Genomic DNA, 22,724 nt, shown 5'->3' with positions numbered 1-22,724 from the left:
AGGTAAAAAGCATTTAAAGGCTCAATGGCAAATCTGCTCATAGGTTGGTGAAAACGTTAATCTTGGAGCAGATTAACTTTCAGACTGATGTGACCGTGTGGAGTAATTTGCCCTGGTTAGGAAGAGGACTTGTTCAGTTTCATAACTTCCTCCCATGTAATCATCACCCACCCCTGTGTAGCGCAGCATTGTTTCTGCCTCAGCTTTGACCAAAACAGGATTTGTCGTGGCCGCCGTTCTGAGCATTAAGCTCTGTGGGATGGTTTTGGGTGACAGGGTAAACGTCGTAACGTTCTAGATAAGTTTAGAACCCATTGTTATCACTCCAGGCCTTCAGCTGTTTCTTAATAAAACCACCAGGATTCGCTTTTTTCTTCCATTTGGGGAGGGCGGCATAGCTCAGTGGTAGAGCATCTGCTTTGCATGTGCAGCTCTTCTCAATGTTGGGTCCCCGGCTGTTGTTGGGACTACAACTCCCATCATCCCTGACCACTGGCCCTGCTAGCTAGGGATGATGGGAGTTGCAGTCCAACAACCCGGTGTTGAGAAACGCTGATGTAGAAGGTCCCAGGTTCAATCCCAGCAACCCCAGGTTGGGCAGAGAGAGAGAGAGAGAGAGAGAGAGAGATATCTCTTGAAATCCTGGAGAGCCACTGCCGCTCAGTGTTGGAAATGTGAATCTAGATCAAGGGTGGGAACCTCAAATCTGGGGACTGAATGCAGCCTCCAGGCTTCTCTGTCCGGCCCTCAAAACTCTCCCCAGGCCACACCTCTTCCTGGCACTGCTCCATACGAAATGTCTTTGCCCGGCTGGAATGTGTCCTTGAACTGTGGCAATGCCTCTTCCGTCTCCAGATGGAGAAGAGAGGTCCATGTGTGGGAACATATGTAGAAGCTAGTTTACAACTGCAAAATCTGCATGAATTGCTCTGCCCCCTATTGCCCCTGGCCCAGCCCTCCACTGGCATGTGGCCCTCGGATGATTGCCCAGTGGTTGATGTGGCCCTCAGGCAGGAAATGGTTCCCCATCGCTGAGCTAGGTGGGTGGACCAGTGGCCTGGCTCGGTGTGCTGCGCGTGTTTCTGCGGTGATTTTGGTGCGGCATTCTTTCGAACAGCAAAGCTTAGCCCTCGTTCATTTCAGCTTGTGCATCAAAGCTACCTGATGCATTGGTACACTTCCATAACAAGTACTTGCCATCCAAAATCTACAATTTGCTTTCCCAATCTCCCTCTCTCTCTCTCTCTCTCTCTCTCTCTCTCTCTCTCTCTCTCTCTCTTCTTTCTGCTCACTGTTGCAAAACCACACAGCCTCAGGGAGAGGAGAAGGTTTGTCTCTCTTTACCATAACAGAACAGTTTTCTCTTGAATTCAATTTGCGTTCGTTTTTCTTTTTGCTAATTTCTCCTTCTGACATGAATCTGCAGGTACCAGGTCAGATGAGGACGAAGGTTTGTGGTACTGGAAAGGTTTCCGTGCATGTTGTTAGAAGCTGTAGTTCTAAAAAACCCCGCTTCGTCTGAGATGAAAGCAAGCATGGTTTGGCAAATCCAATATGTGTGAATGATGAAGTGGTTCTTTTTTGGAACTGGCTATTCTTCCTTTGCCAACTCCCATTACCTAATTCTCTATTATTGTTGTTGTTGTTGTCAAGTTTCAAGCACTTAGGGTCACTTAAGAATTTGGGCGCGCCCTCTGAGACTTGCTTGCGTTTGGAGATCGGCACTCCCAGGTCATATCACAGTTTGCTTTTGGAAAGTCCTCTCAGCCCGACCACGGCTTGCCATGTGACATGGGAATGTTGCTGTTTGAGAAACTCAATCCCAAAGTCTCCTTGGGAACATGGAGCAACGTTGTGTGCTCCTTTGGATCCCAGCCATTTTCTCTCAGCTGTGAATTCTGCAAGGGACTCAAATGCTATTAACAGAAACCTTGCACGCTTGGAAGAATGGCTCCCGTGCTTGCTTGCTTAGTAGAAGTAGGCCGTGAGTTTGCTTCTTGCTGGTCTGACATCTACTGAACTGGCCGTTTGTGAAGCTAATTTTTTTATTTTAAAAAAATTGGCAAAAAAGATGCATGAAAAGCAACAGGATGACCTCAGCAGTTTTAAGCTGTTTCCTATCCCCACAGGGTTTGGGACTGAGTTGGTGAGGTTTATAAGAGAGAAATCTCTGCACTCTGAACCTCTGCCCCCCCCCCAAAAAAAAAAAAAATCCCACATGGGAGACTCCTGGCAGTGTGAATGGTTCAAATCTGACTTAAGTGGGCTCTGTAATTAGATCTCAGACTCTTGTCTTAATCACGAAAGGTTCAGTTTTAGATCTCACATTCATGGAACAGTTATAGGCTTCATCTTGTGAGTCTAACCACTCAGATGAAATGTAGTCAGTTGACAAGTTTAAGTTTTGTAGAATATTTATAGAGGCTTGCTTTTTAAGACATACTTCCTTCGTGTGCAACTCTGGAAGGCTCTTGTTTGCAGTGCGACTGGATCTGATTTAGGCAACGTTCACCCTCCTTTCCTGAAATTTTCTGTTCCACTACCTCCGTTGCCATCTTGATTCTTGAGGCGTTAGAGAGACCTGGAGTTTGAGATGAAACCAGTGTCTGTTTTGTAGGATCCGAGTTTTTATAGAGGTGGGGGAAATGGTTGTTAGGAATTCCTAAGCAGAACCCCTACTTTTTGTGTTTGTTTGCTTGTTGAGAAAACTACCTCAGATACTGTTACTTGCATTCCTTCGCAGGGATGGTACTCAACTGTACAGAAGTCTAAATGGGTGTTCATTGATTAGGCTGAGATTGGCATCTATAGTGGGGAACCTGTGGCCCTTCAAATGTTGTTTGGGCTCAAACTCCCATCAGCCCCATATAGCGTAGTAAATAATGGCCAGGTAAGATGGGAGTACTAGGAGGACAGCCATTATCTTCTGCATAGGTATGCAGGTGCAGCCTTAAATAACAGGCATTTATACATGTAGAGGTTGTTGCACAAGTATCTGCTGGGTTGGGGAATGATATCACCATTTATTCCCTAATGGACTCTACAGCACAGTTATTTGTATGTATGAAAAGGTTCTAGGGGTCTTAAAGGATCACAAGGTTAACACGAGTCAGCTGTGTGATGCAGCAGCAAAAAATGGCGGTTCGATTCTGGGCTGCATCAGCAGAAGTCCAGCGTCCAGATCAAACGAAGTCATAGCACTGTTCTATTCTGCGTTGGTCAGACCCCACCTGGAGCACTGTGTCCAGTCTGGGCGCCACAGTTTTAAGAAGGATGATGACAAGCTGGAACGTATGCAGAGGAGGGTAAACAAGATGATCAAGGGTCTAGAAACTAAGCCTTGTGAGGAACAGTTGAGGGCATTGGGTATGTTTAGCCTGGAGAAGAAGAGACTGGAAGGAGATATGAGCGCCATCTTCAAATATCTAAAGGGTTGTCACATGGAAGATGGAGCAAGCTTGTTTTCTGCTGCTCTGGGGAGTAGGACTTGATACAGTGGATTCAAGTTGCAAGATTCCAACTCAACGCTTCCTGACAGTAAGAGTTGTTCGACAGTGGAATAGACTCCCTCGGGAGGTTGTGGATTCTCCTTCCTTGGAAGTTTTTAAGCAGAGGTTTGATGGTGTTGGATGCTTTTGCTGAGAATCCTGCATTGCAGGAGGTTGAAGCAGATGACCCTTGGGGTCTCTTCCAACTCTTCAATTCTATGATTTGCTTGAAGAATAATAATAATAATTTATTATTTATACTCCGCCCATCTGGCTGGGCTTCCCCAGCCACTCTGGGTGCCTTCTAACAAAATATTAAAATACTGCAATACATCAAACATTAAAAGCTTCCCTAAACAAGGCTGCCTTGAGATGTCTTCTAAAAGTCTGGTAGTTGTTGTTCTCTTTGACATCTGGTGGGAGGGCATTCCACAGGGCGGGTGCCATTACCAAGAAGGCCCTCTGCCTGGTTCCCTGTAACTTGGCTTCTCGCAGTGAGGGAACTGCCAGAAGGCCCTCAGAGCTGGACCTCAGTGTCTGGGCTGAATGTTGGGGGTGGAGACGCTCCTTCAGGTATACTGGACTGAGGCCGTTTAGGGCTTTTAAGGTCAGCACCAGCACTTTGAATTGTGCTCGGAAACACCTCCTTAAACAGTATTTTTCAGCAAGAACACCAAGATGTGAGTTGTAAGCTGGAATTATGCCACCAAAATGCACATTTGCCATTAACCACTCGGGCGGTGGTTCTGAGGGTCCTTCTTTCCCATGCGAAGGTTTTCTTTCATCTGCATGAACATTCCTTTGAATCCCAAACTTGGCGTTAGAAGAATTTACGCACAGAGAGACACACCATGCCTGACAAGGCTATGCGAAGAATCTGGGGAGAGCTTATGAGAGGAAAAGGCTCTGTGTGTTGAAATGCATGGGAGCTGTGCAAGAAAGCTGCAGAGTGCAGCCCCGACTGCTCCACATCCCTTTCCTGTACTTTCGTTCCTCTCCTGAAATTAGCAGGGCCTGAAGAAGCACTGTAATAATCCTCTTCCTTGGGGCTGAGATCTTGGACTTCTGTCCCCGTCTCCCGGCCCCCACCTCAAGTTTTTAAAATGAGGTTGTTAAAGGTGTTAGAGATGGAGGGGTGGGTGGGCTGCTGGCTGTTTCTTGAACTGGCCAAGATGAAAAATAAGCACTTCTGCTCACTCAAGGAAGGGATAAGCCTCCCTGCAGTTGACTTTAATAATGTTTGAAAAGCGTCTGCTGTGCCCAGCATGCTTTTAAGGAGAAAACAGTGCATTTGACATTCCTCTCTGTCAGCTTTCTGGAGTTGAATTAAAACACTTGGTAGACTGGGTGGTCTTGTGGATTTCCTCACTCACTTCTTACGAACACAGACATTTTCTTGATGAATAAAAATGCTAGCCATGAGATCTAACCTAGACATCAGTTGGCTATGGAGCAAAAGTTCTCTGTTCCATGCATCTCATATCGGGGGCAGGTAGTTGATGGAGCTACGTGTGACGCTTAAACCAAATGCATGTGTTTAGTTTAGATGCTAATCCTGGTTGGGGGCAGCAGGTTTAATTTGGGGGTAGCCTTCTGGCACTGGGAACTAGGAATTTGCTCTCACCCTTTTTGTGCTGTTATTCATCTCGCTTCTACAGATGCAAACAGCCCAACCACAAAGGAAGGGAAGCACATGGAAAATGGGGTTCTTGTGAATGAAGCCTCGGGAAAAGAAGTCATGAGGTATGGAAGCTTCTAGGATCTGCATTGAAGTTGCTTTGACATGGTCTTCCTGGTGGCTTTGTGGGGAAAGAAACCTCTGCTGAAAAAAGCACCCTTCCCAGTCCACTACTGTAGTCAAAAGAAGCCCTCTTGGCTGTGATGTGACCTACAGGTATCCATCTCATGACCACCTTGAAGATGGGCTTTCTCTGTGATTGCACCCACTTTGTGGGATGGCCTCTCTCACCCACCTCGCCCGAATATTTAGCAGGCGCCAACAGTATTGATGTTATGTCAGCTAGTAAAAACACATCCGTTCACTCAGGGTTCCAGAATGGCACAAAGAGGTTAATGTCGTAGCTCAGTGTTCCTCAGACTCAGGTCTCCAGCTGTGTTTTGGACTACAAATCCCATCACCCTTGACCACTGTTCCTGCTAACTGGGGGTGATGGGAGCTGTAGTCCAAAAACAGCTGGAGACCCAAGTCTGGGAAACACTTCTTTAAATGAATAATATGCTCTGATAATGTTTCTGATCTGAAACAGGAATGGCCCAACATCTGTCTTCTTGGGAGCTGCTCTGACAGTGACCGGAAGACCAGAAGTGTGTGGCCTCTGCAGACTGACACCTCATGAGCCCTTAGGTTTCCTTGCTAAAGTTGGCATTGCCTGGCAGAAAGAGGCTTTGCGTCAATGGAGCACATGCTCTCAGGCTCATGTGTGACACTGCAATTCCTTATAACTTGAAAACGACTTGGAGGTTTTATTCCTTACTAGTGGAATGGTGGGCAAACTTTTAAAATCAATGGGTGTGTGGTTATCAGAAGGCCAGATGAAATTGCCAGGGTGACCAGTTGAACACCTTCAGTCTAAAACTGAAAATGCTAAACTAGCAGGTCAAGGTTCTCCCTCTTCTTAATCCGTCTGTAATCCTCCACTCTGAGCAACGCTGCTAAGGTTTCTCTGCATGGTAGGTGAAGAATGGTGCTCTGTTCTTACTTTCTGTTGCAAAGTCTCCTCCCTACCCTAGGGAGAATTATTTCTTTACCGGCTTAAGTAGCAATATGGCATGCATTTTGCGTAGCCTGGACAAAAGAGTACACCTGAGAAATTAGAGTTGTCTTCCCTGTGTAAGTTTTCACTTTGCGGTCTAAATTTGGGAAACTGATTGCCAGATGTTCACCCGTCTCCAAATGACATGTGTGATGTGTGTTAGAACCGCACTCATGGTTTAGGCCTAAGAAGAAACACGGTGTCTTCAAGACCTCAGTTAAGCTCTAGAGAAACTTTGTGAAAGGGCTTCAAATATACTCTGACCCAGAGCAGGCTTTTGTTCCTTGTAGGACACTGGATTGGTGAAAGTGGCTGTTTCTAAAACTTCAAATTCTTGACTCCCAGATTTTGCAGGGAGTGCTGTGGATTTTCCCAGCCTTGAAGTTGATTTTATTAAAAATATTTATATAATTCGTTTCAGCCCTCAAAGGGGACCCCGAGACCATAAACAGGCATCTTAATACAATGAAACGAATGAAACCACTATCAGTTTACTACGGTTAATTGTCCAGAAATACCGTATTTTTCGCTCTATAAGACACACTTTTCCCCTCCTAAAAAGTAAGGGGAAATGTGTGTGAGTCTTATGGAGTGAACGCAGGCTGCACAGCTATCCCTGAAGCCAGGAGAACGAGAGGGATTGCTGCTTTCGCTGCACACTGATCCCTCTTGCTGTTCTGACTTTGCTTCACTGGAGAGGTGCTGCTCAGAGAGCGAGAGCTGCACAGCGCCCCTTCAGCGAAGCGGGAGGAGAAATGGAAGGGACTCCGTTTCTCTTCCCGCTTTGCTGGAGAGGCGCTGCGCAGAGAGGGAGAGAATTTTTTTTTCCTTGTTCTCCTCCTCTAAAACTAGGTGTGTCTTATGGTCAGGTGTGTCTTAAAGAGCGAAAAATAAAAAATATGGTATATCAGCACAGTACACCCAAATCTTAAACACTGGTGTGGTTGTGGTTGTTTTAAAAAGTCATAGAATTGTAGAGTTGGAAGGGACTGTGAGAGTCATCTAGTCCCAACCCCTTGCAATGCAGGAATATTTTGCCCAATGTGGGGCTCAAACCTGCAACCCTGAGATTAAGGGTCTCATGCTCACGGGCAGCATCTTCAGCTTGTGCATAAAAGTAACTGGCATGCCTTGATTTCTAAGCCATCACGCATTTCCTAACAGGCAGCTCAGTAACTCTTCCATGCACAGCGGGGAAACTGGGAAGTCCTTGAAACAGAACAGCACAGCTGAGCTGCAGAAGACGCCAGAAGAAAAAGGTGCCTGGAAATTAACAGAAGCGGACACTGCCAAGACTGGAAAGGTGAGAGATGAATTGATTATTTCCTTTATTTGTGAAAATCTCTTGGTTTCCTGCAGCATACGATGCCGGCTTGTCACCGAACCACACCTTGCCTGTGTATTGTCTACACCAAGAGTACCTCGCATGGTGCTGCTCCCTCCAAACACCCAGCTCCCTTCATCCCAAGCCAGCATGGCCAGTGGTGGCCCAGGAATAATGTGCGTTGGATGACACCAAACTAGCTCCCCTTGGCCTACGCTGCTCTGCAGAGGTTCTTGAGCAGGGGTCAGCAAGGTTTACCTTGCCTGGGCTGGTTCACTCCTGCGGAGATCGCTCCGTGGGCCGGATGGATTTCCGGCATGTGCACAGACATGATTTCTGGTGTCGGCACATGCGCAGATGCGATTTCCGGCACCATGGAAGTGAGTCCCTGCTCCACGCTGCACCGGTTTAGCACAGCATGTGGGGACTCACCGAGCAGGCGGCTCGGTTCGGGGGCAGCTCATGGGCCATTTAAACAACCCCCATGGGCTGCTTTTGGCGCAAGGGCCACAGGTTGCCAACCCCTGCTCTTGAGGGTTTCAGCCAGGGGTTGAGCCTGGGACACTTTCAATCAAGCAAGTTGGTTCTCTCTCTCTCTCTCTCTCTCTCTCTCTCTCTCTCTCTCTCTCTCTCACACACACACACACACACACACACACACTGATGATGAGTGTAGCTTCAATTCAAAAAATAAATACAGTCATACCTCAGGTTGAAGTTGCTTCAGGTTGAGCACTTTTGGGTTGCGCTCTGCGGTGACCCGGAAGTAATGGAATATGTTACTTCCGGGTTTAGCCGCATGCGCAGACACTCAAAAAGACATCATGCGTGGAAGCAGCAAATCACAACCCACACATGCGCAGACATGGGTTGCGTTTACTTCAGGATGCGAACAGGGCTCCAGAACTGATCCCGTTCGTATCCAGAGGTACCACTGTAAATTAAAAGCCCTCCTCCATTGTTTTGCTGTAGGAGACACCCGGTTCTGAAGACAAGTGTTGGAGTTTGGAGTCTCTGTTTGAGGGACTGTTTTTAAAGCTCCTAGCATCTGCTCATCCCGTTTTCAAGACTTTAAGTTGCGCCTAGCTAAGTTATACTGAGAGTAGACCCACTGATATTAATGAACCTAAATTAGTCGTGCCCAATGATTTCTGTGGGTCTACTCTGAGTAGGGCTAGCACTCGACACTGCTGGAAGGGTGGGTGGGAGGGAAACAACTGCTGCCCAGCTCATCTGTGGCACCCTTTTAATTAGAGAGACTTTTCAGCCAACCAATTAATCAGTTGAACAGCACAGCCTTCATTATATGAGCGCAACTACTTTGAAGCCGTTTCGAGAGTTGTCCACCCCCATAAATGTTTTAACTCTCCGGGTTGTTTTTGTGTTTTGTTTTGTTTCTTTGAAAGATGCCACGAGCTTCTAGCTTGGCTCCTGGAGCCTGGAAGACCTGGAGTCCAGACATCTGGCCCCACTCCAAGTTTCCACTGTCAAGCGCAGGTCCTTAATTCCTGCGGGCCAAGGGCATGTGTATGTTTGTCTTTCCCTGATGGGAGGCCTGCGAACCAGGCTGCAGCTGCTTCTGCTTCTAAAGAAACACTTTTTCTTCAGCAGCCTAAATTTTTACAATGGTACCTTGGTTTTCAAACAGAATGCATTCCAGGAGTCCATTTGACTCCTGGAACCATTCAAAAACCAAAGTGCGGCTTCCAACTGGTTGCAGGAGCATCCTGCAGCCAGTCGGAAGCTGCACTGGACGTACAGCTTCCCAAAATCGTTGCTCACTTCCAGGTTTCGATTGTTCAGGAGCCAATTTGTTCAGGAGCCCAAGGCATTCGGTTTCCAAGGTACGACTGTACATTTAATTGCACCTCAGCTCTGAAGATGCAGCCCGGTTCTGAAGCACAGTGCAGTCTCACCTTGTTGGATCAACTGCAGATAATAAATAATAATAATATTGTATATACCCCACCCATCTGGCTGGGTTTCCCCAGCCACTCTGGGTGGCTTCCAACAAAATATTAAAATACAATAGTCTGTCAAACATTAAAAGCTTCCCTAAACAGGGCTGCCTTCAGAGTCTGTTATAGAACAGGGGCAGGCAACCTGTTGCCCTCCAAAGTAGCCTTCATTAATCGTGGGTCCACAGGTGTTGCTGGACCACATATCCCACCATCTCTGCTCCTTTGGCCATGCTAGCCAGGCCTGATGGGAGTTGTAGTCCAGCAACATCTGGAGGTTGCCCATCCTTGCTCTCCTTGTGCGTTTGGGTCCTGGAGGCATTAAAATGCCACTAGAATGCGCATGGTAATATGGGATATAATCTGGTGCTGGAGGGAAAGCTTTCCAGTTCAAGCCCCGTTGGAATAAACAGGCGCTATCTGCTTGCACAGCTTCTGTTTACTTAAACGGGGATAGCGCTGGAATATTTATTTTTATTATTAGTTTGTATGCTGCCCTTCGTCCTTAGATCTCAGGGCAGTTCACAATATTCTCCCCCAACCCCCGACTATTTCCCATCTGTCAGGCGAGTCTTACCACCTTTAACAACACCTCTCGCAGCTTTATGACTGAACCACCCCCAGTGTGATACTTTCAAGGCAAAGGCGTGTGGCCCTTGCACTTGTCCTACTAGTCTTTTAAAGTTGCTTCTGAGGAGTTCTTAGCTGGTGGTAGAAGCAAAAAAGGGCCATTTGCTGTGATTTGTCCCTGCAATTTCATTATGATTGTCAAGTTTGATTTTTTACATGGTTTTTAGACACCAGGGTAAAAAGAAATGGCACATAAACACACTTTAGTTATTAACTTTGTAAATAAGATTAATTATGGTAATTTGCAGCTTATATGGTTTCATACCAAGCCCAAGAACTACAAAATACCGGTAAGTGGTTGGTTAGTATATGTTTTGCCACCGCCTGCCCCCCCCATACAATTGTTGTTGTGTGCTTTTTGTTGTTGTTGTTGAGCACATTAATACCCCCCCCTCAAAAAAAAGCACTCTCCTCTCTGGAAATAGGTCTTAATGACACTTGGAGTGTGCTCTTCCTCCTTTTCCGGGTGTTAGAAATCGTAGCTCCAGGACCTTCTCAGCAGCTCTTCGTGGGCTAAGACAAGCGCTGACTCGGTTTCCCCCTTGAACTTTGAGCCTGTCAGGGCTTTGCACTCGGGTCCCACCTGTGGGCTTCCCACAGCACCTGTCTGGGCAGCTGACGGCTCGACAGCACCCAGAGGGGTCGTGTCGGGATAAAGAAACCAAGTGAGATGAGAGAGGGGAGCCGTGGAGGGTTTAGACGACTAAGAAGCCTATGCAGAGCAAGAGGGATGAAGGATTTTTGCAGGGCGGAAGCGAATTAAGTCAAAGTGGGGAGTCGCGTCCCAAGAATGGTGTGCTAAGTCTGATCCCTTCTGTGTTTAGGTGAAGCCAGCTGTCTACTGGGAGTACATGAAAGCCATTGGACTCTGCATCACCTTCATGAGCATCTTCCTCTTTCTCTGCAACCACATAGCCTCGCTTGCTTCCAACTACTGGCTAAGCCTGTGGACGGACGACCCTGTTATCAATGGGACGCAGCAGCACACAGACCTCCGACTGGGAGTGTACGGAGCGCTGGGAACGTCTCAAGGTCTGCTTGCAATCTCTCTTGGTTCTCGTCGCCTTGCTGAATTTATCCAACTCCTCTGAAGGAGTTCCGCCACCTCCAGTTTGGGCCCGGCTTGCAGTCCTGATTTGGGGATTCTCATAGGTGTAGGGATGCAGGAAGCTGCCTTAAGACAAGCAGATCATTGGTCCATCAAGCTCAGTTCAATACTGCTTGGCAGCTGCATTCCAGGGACCTCCTGCTAACAATTGGATGCTCTGCCCCTGAACTACGGCCGTTCCCTTATCTGGCTGGCCACGGTGAGGACAGGAGGCAGGGACGGATGGTCCTTTGGCCTGATCCAGAAGGGCTCCTGTCACGTGCTCATGTTCACTGCCTGCAGTAGTAACCCTACCAGTTTCCTCCTCCTCCCCTTAATAATAATAATAATAATAAATTTTATTTATATCCCGTCCTCCCCAGCCGAAGCCGGCTCAGGGCGGCTAACAACACTAAAACAGTGCAACATTATAAAGCATTATAAAAATTAATTAAAATCAAAATTGATGGCAACCATAAACTAAAGTTTTGTAAAGATTGCCAAAGGAGGGGGTCAGGCTGTGCCTTGGCCAAAGGCCTGGTGGAACAGCTCTGTCTTGCAGGCCCTGCAGAAAGATGTCAAGTCCTGCAGGGCCCTTGTCTCTTGTGACAGAGCGTTCCACCAGGTTGGAGCCGCAGCCGAAAAAGCCCTGGCTCTAGTTGAGGCCAGCCTAACCTCCCTGTGGCCTGAGACCTTCAAGATGTTTTTATTTGAAGCCCATAAGTTCCTCTGTGGGGCATACCAGGAGAGGCGGTCCCGTAGGTACGAGGGTCCTAGGCCGTATAGGGCTTTGAAGGTTAAAACCAGCACCTTAAACCTGATCCTGTACTCCACTGGGAGCCAGTGCAGCAGCCCTTGTTTGTGGGGCCTGGAATAGGGTGCCTTTGCACCTCGAATCAGCGTCAGGGGAGTTGCCCTGGGCCTCCTGGCAGGAGCACCCTTTGCTTGAGGACACGGCGACACTTGATTCTGTTTGGCAACATTTCTCCAAGCTTTTCCAAGAGCTCAGTGGCTGGGAAGGGTTCAGTCCGGGTCGTGGCTCCGAAAGATCACAGACAGGAGGGAAGCTGGGGTCAGGCTGCTTCCTGGCTTTCGTCTGCAGAGAATGGTAAACCCTTTAGAAAGAAGTGCATTCTGAGTTGGGGATTCCAGTGGTCTGGGAGGTGGAAGGGCTTAGCCTCCTCAGGGCACAACCAGTTTGCTGGCACTGGGTGCTGAGCTGAGGGGCACCACAACAATAACAGAACGGAAGGCAATAGATGGATTGCCCCCCCCCCCCCCGTTTAGGGCCTGCACCTCTCTCCTCTCCCCACCCCCCTCACACATGCACCCCTTCAACCTTAGACCACCCCACAGTCCCTCAGGACATGCCCGTCTTTATTCAGCTCCTTGCAGAAAAGAAATTCCTGGCAAACACAAAATGTGAAACCGTGCAGAAGAAAATCCTTCAGCGGAACTATGGGGTAGTTTTCAACAGCGGTAGGCTCCATTTGCGAGCCCGCTGTGTTAATAAGGGCTTCAGTCGGTTTGTTCATAAGCAAAGTTGAAGGGAAAGACACTGTCACTTAAGGGTGTTTTTTTGTGCCTGTCTCCCTAAAGGTATTGCCGTGTTTGGCTACTCCATGGCTGTTTCGATTGGAGGGATATTTGCTTCCCGCCGTCTCCACGTCAACTTGCTTCACAACATTCTGCGGTGCCCCATGAGCTTCTTTGAGCGGACGCCCAGCGGGAATTTGGTGAACCGGTTTTCCAAAGAAATTGACACCATTGACTCCATCATCCCCCAGATCATCAAGATGTTCATGGGCTCCATGTTTAACGTCATCGGGGCCTGCATCATTATCCTCCTGGCCACGCCAGTGGCTGCTGTGGTCATTCCTCCCCTGGGATTCATCTACTTCTTTGTACAGGTACGCAAAGCTCTTGTCCCTGGTTCCAGCTCTGCCTCAGACTCCCCCTTAGCCAAGCTGGTTCTTGGTGAGACCGTGTTAGAAAACTCCGCAATTGGCTGCCGCTTCAAACGGGAATCTTCATTCAATCCTTTAAGCCAGTGTTTCTCAAACGTTGGTCCCTACCAGTCGTTGTTGGACTACAACCCCCAGCATCCCTGACCACCGGTCCTGCTAGCTAGGGATGATGGGAGTTGTAGTCCAGAGCATCATGAAGACACCAGGTTGGGGAAGGCTGTGTGGCGTAGCAGTGGGTGCCACTCCTTCTAATATAATCACAACCCCTCTTGTGTGCTATCGCCTCTTCCGTCAAAGAGTAAGCTGGCAACACTTACTCCAGACATTCGCTGTGTGTCTTTCTCCATCACCCCTTTTAGGAGGTTCACTGCTCATTAGCCAAGTAACCAAAGCTTCTCAGATTGCTTATTTGGTGAAGGAACCAAATAAGAGTCTGCTGGGCAGGCACAAGGTACTTCTTGGCAGAACCAGTCTTGGATCAGTGACTGCTCAACTTAAATATACAAAGCAGGATATCAAAAATAGATGGACTGATGTCAAAGTGCTGCAAGCAAATAAACAAAATCTAAGTACAGTGGTACCTTGGTTTCCAAATGTAATCTGTTCTGGAAGACCGTTCAAGTTCTGAAACATTTGAAAACCGAAAACTCAATAGCTGACAGCTAGGCCTCCTGATCTTGCACTTGGCGGAAGCCGTGTGGCATCTTCAACTTCCGAGGTGTGTTTGAAAACAGAAGCATTTACTTCTGGGTTTACGGCGTTCAAAAACGGAAATGTTCGTCAACGGAAGCGTTCGAAAACGGAGGTACCACTGTATAATAAAAATTAATAGTTCCCAGAGTCAGTTTAATTATGGTGGTGATTTTCTTCCGTAATCATAGAACCAGGCAGAGGGCCTTCTCAGTAGTCACGCCTGCCCTGTGGAACGCCCTCTCGTCATATGTCAAGGAAATAAACAACTATCTGACTTTTAGAAGACATCTGAAGGCAACTCTGTGTAGGAACATTTTTATATGTTTCGTGTTTTATTATGTTCTTATATTTGTTGGAAGCCACCCAGTGCAGCTGGGGCGACCCATTCAGATGGGCAGAAGATAACTCCTACTATTAGTTCATTTGCTAGAGGCCTCCATATTTCTGTTTCCTCGCGTGGCCAGTTCATTGTGCCTGCAGCTGCTTCTCCATCGTGGAGGAGTTCCAGCTCCATCTTGGAAGCACACCGTCTGGCTTCTAGGGTTAAAATAGTTTATGTAGAGGTCCTTTCCCAAAAGGCAGCTAGCATCCTTTGTATTTATCGATGCCAGAGATACAATTCTGTTTCCCCATCCAGTGGCGTAGCGTGGGGGGTGCAGGGGGGGCCGGCCGCACCGGGCGCAACATCTGGGGGTTAGGGTTAGGGGGCGCAAATCCACGGGTTAGGGGGCGCAAATTACTTGCCTTGCCCCGGGTGCTGACAACCCACGCTACGCCACTGCCCCCATCCCCATGCACAGCGACAGCAGGAAATTTAATCTTCGCTTAAACGGCAGGGTGAACGGGTGCAGAATTGAAGCAGGTTTCCTGCTGTGGTTGTGAAGCAGTGCGTGTTTGTTGCATGCAGCACAGTTTCCAGTCCGCTGCAGTTCAGCTTCTGACAACATTATGCACCTTTGTGTCCGCTGCAGCAAAATGTCACATCATTGACTATGTCATAAATTACACATTTCATTGCAGCATTACATTATTCCACACCCAATCATTTCAGTGCATGGGTCATTCATTTCAATGCAGGAGAAACGCAGTGCAAATGGGTGAGGTCGGGAAAGTCAGCGTTTATATATAGTTTATGGGCTGAAAAGCAGCAGCTGCAGCAGCTAACAGGGATCGTATTCCCTGGATTGATTTGCATCTCAGAAACAGGACAATTTACACTCCTGTTTCCGTCAAGCTTCCCTGACATCCCCAGCTACAGCTCCCTGAGCATTGGCCGCACTGGGAGGGGCTGGTGGGAGTTGTAGTTCGCATTGGCTATCAGAAGCAAAGTGGGTGCGAGCGGCCTCTTACCCATCGCCTTGATTTCTCTGACCTGCCCCTTTCCAGCACTTCTACGTAGCCACTTCCCGCCAGCTGAAGCGCCTCGAGTCGGTCAGCCGCTCCCCGGTCTACTCCCACTTCAACGAGACGCTGCTGGGGGTCAGCGTCATCCGAGCCTTCGAAGAGCAGAAGCGCTTCATAAAGCAGAGCGACGTGAAGGTGGACGAAAACCAAAAAGCTTACTACCCAAGCATCGTCGCCAACAGGTAGGTGGATGACTCAAGGAGTGTTGGGTTTGAGTTACAGAAATCTTTTCCCTGCTACCAGTCTGTATGAGTACAGGGGTACCTCGGGTTAAGAACCTAATTCATTCTGGAGGTCCGTTCTTAACCTGAAACTGTTCTTAACCTGAGGTACCACTTTAGCTAAGGGGGCCTGCTGCTGCGCTGCCACCGCACTATTTCTGTTCTCATCCTGAAGCAAAGTTCTTAACCCGAGGTACTATTTTTGGGTTAGCGGAGTCTGTAACCTGAAGTGTCTGTAACCTGAAGCTTCTGTATCCCGAGGTAGCACTGTACCTGGGGGATTTCATACACATTGGTCCTTCAGCTCCAACAACACTCCGTTGGAGTTGGTTCAGAATTTGAGGCCCTCTGCTGGACATTTGTGGAGGCGAGCAGAATCGTTCCTGAGTCCCAAACTCCAACTCCTAGTTAAAACTAGGGCACCTTGAGCATGTCAGCTGGTCCTGAGGATCTGTTTCTTAAGTTTTGACCAGCTTTTAATTCCCTGTGCAAACTTTTCATGACCAACTACCGGCCCATATACACTAGTGGCCGAAATTGTGGAAACCTTTTGGGAAAAGTGTTATTTCCATTTTCCCCCCAAAAAACTTTTTTATTGATTTTCACATTTCTAACAAATATGACGTATAAACCACACACAAAAAAACCCCCATCACAATACTAAAAGAAAAAAGAAAGAAAAATATAAACAATTATTACTTTCAAAACCCATTTTAACTTTCATTGTTATCTGACTTCCTCAAATCCCCTCTAACTGAAATTCATTGTATCATGGAAAAAGTGTATTTCTGAGGTTTGATGGCTCGTAACACCAGTTTTTTTGGGGAGTAATACCATAAAATTACGTATTAATTGAAAGATAATTTAATGAAGAATGTAATGCAAGAATGTTTGTTCAATTATATGTATTCTATCAAACGTTATAGCCAAATAACCAGAAAAAGGAGTGTTTAGAGAGCCAATCAGGTGTCATCTTGTTTTGGCAATGATGGCTCATAACCCCACTTTTTTAAACTTCACTTTGCCCATGTGATTTACTGCTGGTTGGCTCCTGACACCAATCATCTGAAGACCACTGTCCGGTCCTCACTTGATGCACCAAATAAAGCAGGTTTTTGCCCACAGGAGCTCATGGCACTGTAAACCCCCCGGTCTCTTTAAACCAGAAAGATTAATATGGCTGCATTTGCAGAATGATCAATTCCAAAGGGCGTCGATGGGCTTTAAAATTCTGGCCTCATCTGCTGGATGACCACCAGGAAATGCTTGATCCAAGCCTGCATTGCATTCTTCATTAAATTATCTTTCCATTGATATATAATTTTATGGCATTACTCCAAAAAAAAAAAAAAGTGGTGTTATGAGCCATCAAATCTTTTTCCAAAAGGTTTCCACAATTTTGACCACAAGTGTATACTGCTCCCCCTGTTTCTCTCTTCCCCCCGCCCTGCAGGGCTCTCTCTCTCTCTCTCTCTCTCTCCCCCCCCCCTGTCCTCACGCAGGTAGCCTGCAAGTGCCTGGTGGGTATTAAAAGATGCCCCCTCTTTCCTTCCAGGTGGCTCGCAGTCCGGCTGGAGTACGTTGGGAACTTCATCGTCCTCTTCGCCTCTCTTTTTGCCGTCATCGCCCGCAATAGCCTGAGCCCTGGACTGGTTGGGCTCTCCATCTCCTATTCGCTGCAGGTAGCTCACGGAAAACAGGCTGGGTTTGCTTTCGGATAATCTTTTTAAGAAAACCTTTTTGAGGGGTGCAGTTCTTCATACTTGGTGGCTAGGCATTTTGTAAAGCTATATAGATAATTCAGCAAGGAGGGAATTGTGCTTTTTAGGTAGCATTTAGCGAAAGGTTAGGAGATGTTAAGGAGGCAATCCTGCTGCTTTCTGGGAAGGCGGCTGGGGGTGCTGTAGGCCCCCTCTTCAAGAAAGTGTGGTCAATCGCTGGAAGCAGTCTCAGTGTGAAGGAGGCAGGGTGTATACAAGGAGGCAGTGGACCCATAGAATCTATGCAGTCTCGTTCCCTTGGCCCTAGTACAGGAATTGGCCTTCCAGATGTTGCTAGGACTACAACTCCCATCACCCCCACCAGCATGGTCAGGGATGATGGGTGCTGTAGTCCATAACATCTGAAGGTTCTTCATCGCTGCCCTAAAACCATGCCACTCATTGAGCTGGCATGGTTAATCGGTGGGCAGGGGTGAGGAAAAATAAGCCCCCAGACCCCCTTCCCCACCACCACCTGACCTGGCAGGGGGCTTTGGATGCAACAGTAGCTCCACGGTGGCATTTCTCTTCTTTATCCCCAGCCACCCAGGTAAGATACTTGTGTTAAAAAGATAGTACTTGCAATAAAACAATTCCAGCCCCCAAACGAGGAGCTGTTCTGTCTATGCCCTGAGTCTGGGAAATAACATTCAAACGTTAGGTCTTTCCTCTTGCAATTCTGAAATTCTTCTTGATCTGACCCTGTCTCTCTTGCGTTTTCTGCATGTGCAGATTGGCTCTTAACTCTATAAACAAAGACAGCATGCCTGAGACCACCTCAGCCCTCCTTGTTAAACAAGGCAGTGCTTCATGAAGATGTAGACTTTTTAATGGTTTGCCAAAACCTCCCTGGCTTCAAAATTTTCACCCGGAGATAGAGGAGATAATGTCTGAAACAATACACAAGTCCTCAAACGTGTTCAGCAGGCAGAACTTGAATGGGCAGCTTGCTGTGATGTATGCAAAACACATATTTGGGGCCTCTGTTTTTGTTAGATCACCACTTACTTGAATTGGTTGGTTCGCATGTCGTCCGAGATGGAAACAAACATCGTTGCTGTGGAAAGAGTCAAAGAATACTCTGAGAAGGAGAAAGAGGTAAGATTAAGACCGCTCCTCTAGCTGCAGTTTTGAGGGCACATTGTAAGCCTGTAGGTTACCCAAGTACAGGGATCTGCATTTCCTGCTGGTCACCCAGCAGATGAGGGCAGAATTGTAAAGCCCATCAATGCCCTTTAGAATTGATCGTTCTGCAGATGCAGCCATATTCGTCCTTCTGCTTTAAAGAGGCCACGGGATTTACAATGGTGTGAGCTCTGCTTTATTTGGTGCATCAAGTGGGGACCGGGCAGTGGTCTTCAGATGATGGGTGTCGGGAGCCAGCAGTAAATCACATGGACAAAGTGTAGTTAACTTTATTGGAAAAACAGGATCTGCACAGGGGTGACATTTAGAAACCACCTGAAGGCAGCCCTGCACAGGGAAGATATTAATGGTTGATGCTTTATTGTGTTTTTTAGTGGCTGGGGCAACCCAGTCAGATTTGGCTCCAGGTTGCTATGCCAGAGGACTGGGGATGATATGGTGATATAAAATACTGGTAAACTGGTTGGGGATAATTCAAATGGAAATTCCCAGGTGTCCAAAAAAAGAAGACGACTATTTATGTATGCCACTACTGCGGCCACTACTGAGGTCCTAACTAAAGAAGAACGGCAATTGATGGAATATGTGCAGCTTGCAGACAATATATAGAATAAGAAAACAAGAAGAAAGTGCGTTTAGAGAAAATTGGAAAATGTTTATTAAATATATGGGGGGGGGATTTGTGTACACTTGAAAACGCTGGCAGCATTAAGATCAATTCAACAGTGTAAATAAGTTTTGATGGATGTAATAATGGAATACTGAATGGTTTGGTTTTATATAGAATGCAGGGATTTATGATAATGCGAAATGAACCATGGGAAGAGAAGAAGGGAAGTCACTGAATAGTGGAATAGCTGCCCTGCTAAGTCAGACCAGAGGTCCATCTTGAGTAGCATCCTGGTTTTCTGCCGTGGCTCTGGGAAGCTCACAAGCAGAGCAGGAAGCATGAGACTCTTAATCTCAGGGTCACAGGTTCGAGCCCCACATTGGGCAAAAGATTCCTGCATTGGAGGGGGTTGGACTAGATGACTCTTGTGGTCCCTTCCAACTGCATTCTGTGGTCATGGATGATGGGAGGTGGTGTCCCTCTACATCTGGAGGACTGCAGATTTCTCCCCCATGCTATTGGGGTCATCTGGGTGGCACATCAGAGGCCAATAATGGAAGCTCCTGGCTTTTTTTCTTGCTCTCAGGCAGAGTGGACCATTAAGCAAACGGCCCCACCAAGCAACTGGCCCCACGAAGGCAAGGTGGAGTTCAAAGGCTATGGCCTTCGCTACAGGGACAACATGGATTTGGTCCTGAGGGACATCAACATCACCATAGATGGAGGAGAAAAAGTGAGTGCCGGGACCCATTAATGGACACTGAAGCCGGGGGGGAGTTAAGAAGGCAGAGAAGGTGCTCTTGTAGGAAAGGGGAGGAGGGAGGGAAGTGGAACCTCTACAAAGCCTTAAATGGCTCAGGGCCACAGTATCTCAAGGACCACCTCTCCACATATGAACAGTCCCTGACACTGCATTCATCATCTAAGGCCCTTCTTCCTGCGCCTCCTCCATGTGATGTCTGGAGGGTGACAACACAAGAACAGGGCCTTCTCTGTAGTGGCTCTCCATCTGCGGAATGCGCTCCCTAGGGAAGTTCACCTGGCACCTTCGATGCATATCTTTAGGTGCCAGGCAAAAACAGTTCCTCTTCAACCAGGCCTTGGTCTGATTTAAAAATCTATGGCCTTTCAAAGGTGTTTTGTTTTACTGTAAATATTTTTGTGTTTTCATTCTGCATTTAATGTGGTAAACTGCCCAGTGATCTCCAGGCAACATATATAAATTTAACAAATAAAGGAAGAGCTGAGGCTGAAAAGAAGCTGTGTGGAAGGGAAAGCTGGAAAGGCAGAATTTGTGGGAGGTGAGAGGAGACAATAAAGGAGCCTTGATCAAGAAGAGTATCAATAGAGAGGGGTTTTTTTAGGGCTGCCTGGCATGTTACTTTCTGAAGACATGATGGGGGGACACACACACTGCCTCTCCATGTCTTCAGGCAACTTGAAACTTAAAACAGCAGTTTCAAGGCTGGGCGTTCTGTTTTCCAAGACTCCCGTGTGCCAAGACTGACTGCTTTGTCCACATAGCAGGGCCGGGGAACCTGTGGTCTTTCAGCTGTTGTGTGGCACTTCTGCTCCCATCAGCAGGGATGATGCAAACTGCATTTCAGCATCCGGCTCGGCCGCAGGTGTTCCCTGGCCATGCCATAACAAAGGCAGCGTCTTTTCCGCTTTGCAGAGCTGCAGAGCTTCCCAAGCAGAGCTTGCTAGTCCAGGTTTCTTAAAAGAAGTCTCTTCCTTCCTCAGTCTGGAGGGGATGGGCAGGAAGATCCCCTTCAGATACTGCCTGCATCCTTCATCCTCTTGGCTCCAGCCTTGCTTTCCAGAACTAAGAGCATCGTGACTCCTCCCCACCCCCACCCCCTTCTGCCCTTCTCAATAGGTGGGCATCGTTGGAAGAACGGGAGCTGGAAAGTCGTCCCTCACTCTCGGCTTGTTCCGCATCAACGAGGCAGCCGAAGGGGAGATTCTCATTGATGGGATTAACATTGCAAAGATTGGGCTCCACGACCTTCGCTTCAAGGTCACGATTATCCCCCAGGTAAGAGGGAATCTCTGCTCATGCCCACAATTTGACTATTTCGTTAGGAGCCGTGCTTTCTAACTCCTTTGGCCGTGTTCACTGCTGATGCCGCCTCGTTGCAGGCTTGAGTCCACGGATCGTAATGGGTGCCTGGTTTTATTTGCTTCCTTCATTCATATGCAGCTTCTCTGCCAAAGCATTTCTGGCAGTGCTTAATAATGGCCAAGAGAGAGAACGCAAACGCAGAGGGGAAGCAAATATTTGCAAGGCCATGTCAGATGGCTGATCAAGGCGGTTTCAGGAGGGAGTCGGTCTTTGCTGGCATGAGCAAAGGGCAAGCCCAGCTTTTGTGTTGGCTCAGATACGTTCTTGATGAATTTACTTTCAAATGGTCTCTGAAGTTGCTCTGTAGATGGAGGGTGGAGCCCCATGTTTTTGCACACATGTAAGGGGCAGGTAGGGACGCAGGTGGCGCTGTGGGTTAAACCATAGAGCCTAGGGCTTGCCGATCAGAAGGTCGGTGGTTCGAATCCCCGTGATGGGGTGAGCTCCCGTTGCTCGGTCCCTGCTCCTGCCAACCTAGCAGTTCGAAAGCACGTCAAAGTGCAAGTAGATAAATAGGTACCGCTCCGGCGGGAAGGTAAACGGCGTTTCTGTGCACTGCTGTGGTTCGCCAGAAGCGGCTTAGTCATGCTGGCGACATGACCCAGAAGCTGTACGCCGGCTCCCTCGGCCAGTAAAGCAAGATGAGCGCCACAACCCCAGAGTCGGCCACGACTGGACCTAATGGTCAGGGGTCCCTTTACCTTTACCTTTTTAAGGGCCAGGTGGGCCTCATCAACCTGGGAAGGAAGCCCACCTAGGAGAAGGAAAACTCTGATCCTAACCTCTGCTGCCTTGCAGGATATCTTTGGAGAAGAGAAGGCAGCTAAGGAGTAAACCCTACACAAATGTGGAGTTGGTTGGACGGCGCCTTGTACGCCTCCTTCCGGCAACTCCTGCATCCATGCTGGTGCCAAACGTCTTGCTCTGCTTTCCTTTGGGCTGAGAGGGGGGAGTTTTGTCGTCTGGGCGGCCCAGGACCCCCATGCACACTGCCCAGGGTTGCATCATGGGGGGGGGTCTCTTCGGTGCTGCAAGCGCAGCAGTTTGACTCCCAGAGGCACACTCCACTATCTTATCGAGACAGACGGATGCCAACAGGATATATACATATGAACCTAAGAGGAGATTAAACTTGTGCCTACAAAGGCCTGTTCTGGCATCTGTTTGCTCACCTTGTTTCTTCTTAAAGTGCAAATGTGCACATTAATTTCTGAAAGGAAAGGTGGCCTCTGGTTCCTACAGTACGCCCATGTTGCATTCTTGTTAGTGTGTAACCCACTGGTCCCATGGACTTGACCTCTGCTGAGATCTGCCCAGTCCTGCTGCTGAGAATGATTTCTAGATACTCAGGCTGGAAGGAGGCCTCTTGGAGGGCACTTCGCTTATGGCTCAAGCGTTTCATGTTTCCTGCATTGGAAGCAGTTGCGTGTAGGTAGAGGAAATGGGGTTCTGACTCCCATCAGCCCTTCTCCGCATGGCCAGCGGTCAGGGAGCATGGGAGTTGTAGGCCAGCAGCGTTTTGAGGGCACCATGTTTT

General features: G+C 48.0%; 1 protein-coding gene across 3 annotated transcripts in view; it reads left to right on the top strand.

The window, feature by feature from the left end:
• LOC307203127 (multidrug resistance-associated protein 1-like) overlaps positions 1-22,724 on the top strand; it is a 77,721-nt gene that overhangs the window by 49,995 nt on the left and 5,002 nt on the right. The window contains exons 20-30 of one of the 3 annotated variants that reach the window (XM_079953664.1): positions 1,311-1,328; positions 1,427-1,450; positions 5,147-5,231; positions 7,427-7,565; positions 10,999-11,206; positions 12,861-13,171; positions 15,308-15,507; positions 17,102-17,228; positions 18,303-18,404; positions 19,649-19,795; positions 20,942-21,100. In XM_079953664.1, the coding sequence (XP_079809790.1) occupies positions 1,311-1,328; positions 1,427-1,450; positions 5,147-5,231; positions 7,427-7,565; positions 10,999-11,206; positions 12,861-13,171; positions 15,308-15,507; positions 17,102-17,228; positions 18,303-18,404; positions 19,649-19,795; positions 20,942-21,100 (1,520 nt within the window). The remainder of the gene's footprint in view (positions 1-1,310; positions 1,329-1,426; positions 1,451-5,146; positions 5,232-7,426; positions 7,566-10,998; positions 11,207-12,860; positions 13,172-15,307; positions 15,508-17,101; positions 17,229-18,302; positions 18,405-19,648; positions 19,796-20,941; positions 21,101-22,724) is intronic. The other 2 variants (XM_079953665.1, XM_079953666.1) reach the window with 2 other exon arrangements.

Source organism: Podarcis cretensis, assembly GCF_951804945.1.
Source record: "Podarcis cretensis genome assembly, chromosome: 14".
Taxonomy (NCBI): domain Eukaryota; kingdom Metazoa; phylum Chordata; class Lepidosauria; order Squamata; family Lacertidae; genus Podarcis; species Podarcis cretensis.
Note: the sequence above shows the minus strand (reverse complement) of the source record. Positions and strands in the feature narration are given on the sequence as shown.